General features: G+C 54.0%; 1 protein-coding gene across 1 annotated transcript in view; it reads right to left on the bottom strand.

Moving 5' to 3' along the window:
- Positions 1-2,010, bottom strand: part of RASSF2 (Ras association domain family member 2) — a 10,981-nt gene that overhangs the window by 3,016 nt on the left and 5,955 nt on the right. Inside the window, exon 4 of the mRNA XM_019470636.1 lies at positions 882-951. Coding sequence (XP_019326181.1) covers positions 882-951 — 70 coding nt within the window. The remainder of the gene's footprint in view (positions 1-881; positions 952-2,010) is intronic.

Genomic DNA, 2,010 nt, shown 5'->3' with positions numbered 1-2,010 from the left:
GGGGGGGGGGGGGGGGGAAGTGTCATGTGTGGGGAGATCAAAAAGAATAAGGAGAGAAGCTGGAGGATCAAGGATGAGGCGAAGGGTTTCATGGATCGATGAGTTTTGCGAGTGCTCAGCTCCTCCCCGAGCCGGGAAGTGGATGAGCATCCCGAAGCCGAAGGGATTAGCTGGTTCTTCTCTGCTTCAAGGGTGTATTTCCATAAAAACACCACCCCCCCCGCCAAAGACAAAAAAGCCAGGAACATCTGCAAAATGCCCCGGTTGAACGAGAAAAATGCATAAAGCAGGTTTTTCCAGTGGGAATTGCCGGTGGGACAGCTTGTGTCCCGTTCATCGCTGCCTCGTGCTAAAAACAAGGGGTTAACGAAGAGCCGAGGCGGACGAGCTCTTCTCCCTCCCTACAGAGGAAAAACCAGGGAGGGGAAAAGAACTTTGCAGAAATGTTGACTTCCCCATGGTAACGGCACTTCCCAACGGCGCCTATTCTTCTTCCCTAAAAGCGGAGCCGCTGGGAAGGGGAAGCGCCGACATCCTTTTCCCTACGATCCCACGAGGCTCTTTGCTCCATCCCCCTATTTCTCTCCAAGCTCCTCTTCACCACATCCCACCGTGGCCCCTTCCCGGAGCAAAAGCCCTTAGGAAGGGTTTCAGGCCACCGGGGCTAAGATTTTCTTGCTGCAATTAAATAAATTAAATATAGGCGCTTTGGAAATGGCTTAAAGTAACCTGGAGCAAGATGGAAACACCGATTTCTAGAGAAAAAAATGCCTGGCTTGTATTTTTCTCCAAACAAACTGGAGCATAAGGCAGCTGCTCCCAACCGCCCGCCCAAATCCAACCGGATCCGAGCCCGGCTCACCTGCGCCGCTCCCGGGAGCCTCCGCGTTTGGCGTGGCCTCCGCATCCGTAACCTGGATGTCCGGCAAGGTGCTGGGCTTCAGCATGGACCTGGCAATAAAAAAGAAATCAATAAATGACGGGTGCCCTGTTAGCAGGCAGCTGCCGAGGGAACGATAACCAGGATAATTTCCCCTCCGAGCCCCCACGCTGCTGCTTCCAGGAGGGGCAGCAGCCCATTCTCCCTGCGGATTTGGCAGATAACCATCCCCGTAGGGTCGCAGCACAGGCTAGTTGCAACACAAATCCTGAATCCCATTCCGTCCCGCTCCCAAAAGACCCTTTGGAGGGTCTTACCCCAGCTGCCCTCTTCCTTTGGACGTGAGGAAAAATGTCTTTACTGAAAGAGTGGTTAAACATTGGGACAGGCTGCCCAGGGAAGTGGTGGAGACCCCATCCCTGGAGGTATTTAAAAGACGAGTAGATGAGGCGCTTAGGGACATGGTTTAGTGGGTCGAGGTGTTGGGTTGATGGTTGGACTCGATGATCTTAGAGGTCTTTTCCAACCTCAATGATTCTATGATTCTACGATTCTCCAGAAGGGATGCTGAAGCCCGAAACAGCCTTTTTGCAAGCTCCAGCACACAACCTGCACAAGCAAAGCTGAACCTGCCCCTTTTTTTCTCTTTCAGATGTCTAAAAAAACATGCAAAAACCAGGCAGACCCCACCACGGCCGGGACAACCCGCGGACTTGCTGCTCCTGGGCACCTGAGGATCAAGCTGCAGCCCAGGGTCCCGCGGGCGTTTGCAGAGCACGGCTGGGATCCGGCTGTCCCGGGGCAAATCACTTGGGCCCGGAGCAACATCCAGCATTAAACTTGGATTAAAGTTAAAACCCAGGCTGGTTTGGGAAGGAGATTCTTGCAAGGGTCCCGCGGGCGTTTGCAGAGCACGGCTGGGATCCGGCTGTCCCGGGGCAAATCACTTGGGCCCGGAGCAACATCCAGCATTAAACTTGGATTAAAGTTAAAACCCAGGCTGGTTTGGGAAGGAGATTCTTGCAGGCAAAGGGGTCTCTGCGAAAGGGGGAGTCTGCAAAAGCGGGGGGTTGCAAAAGGAGGGCTCTTTGCAAAAGAAGGGGTTTGTCAAAGGGGGGGGGGGTCCTTGC

This window comes from Aptenodytes forsteri, unplaced genomic scaffold, assembly GCF_000699145.1.
Source record: "Aptenodytes forsteri isolate BGI_AS27 unplaced genomic scaffold, ASM69914v1 Scaffold127, whole genome shotgun sequence".
In the NCBI taxonomy this organism is placed as follows: Eukaryota; Metazoa; Chordata; class Aves; order Sphenisciformes; family Spheniscidae; genus Aptenodytes; species Aptenodytes forsteri.
This window is presented reverse-complemented; position numbering and strand designations above follow the sequence as displayed.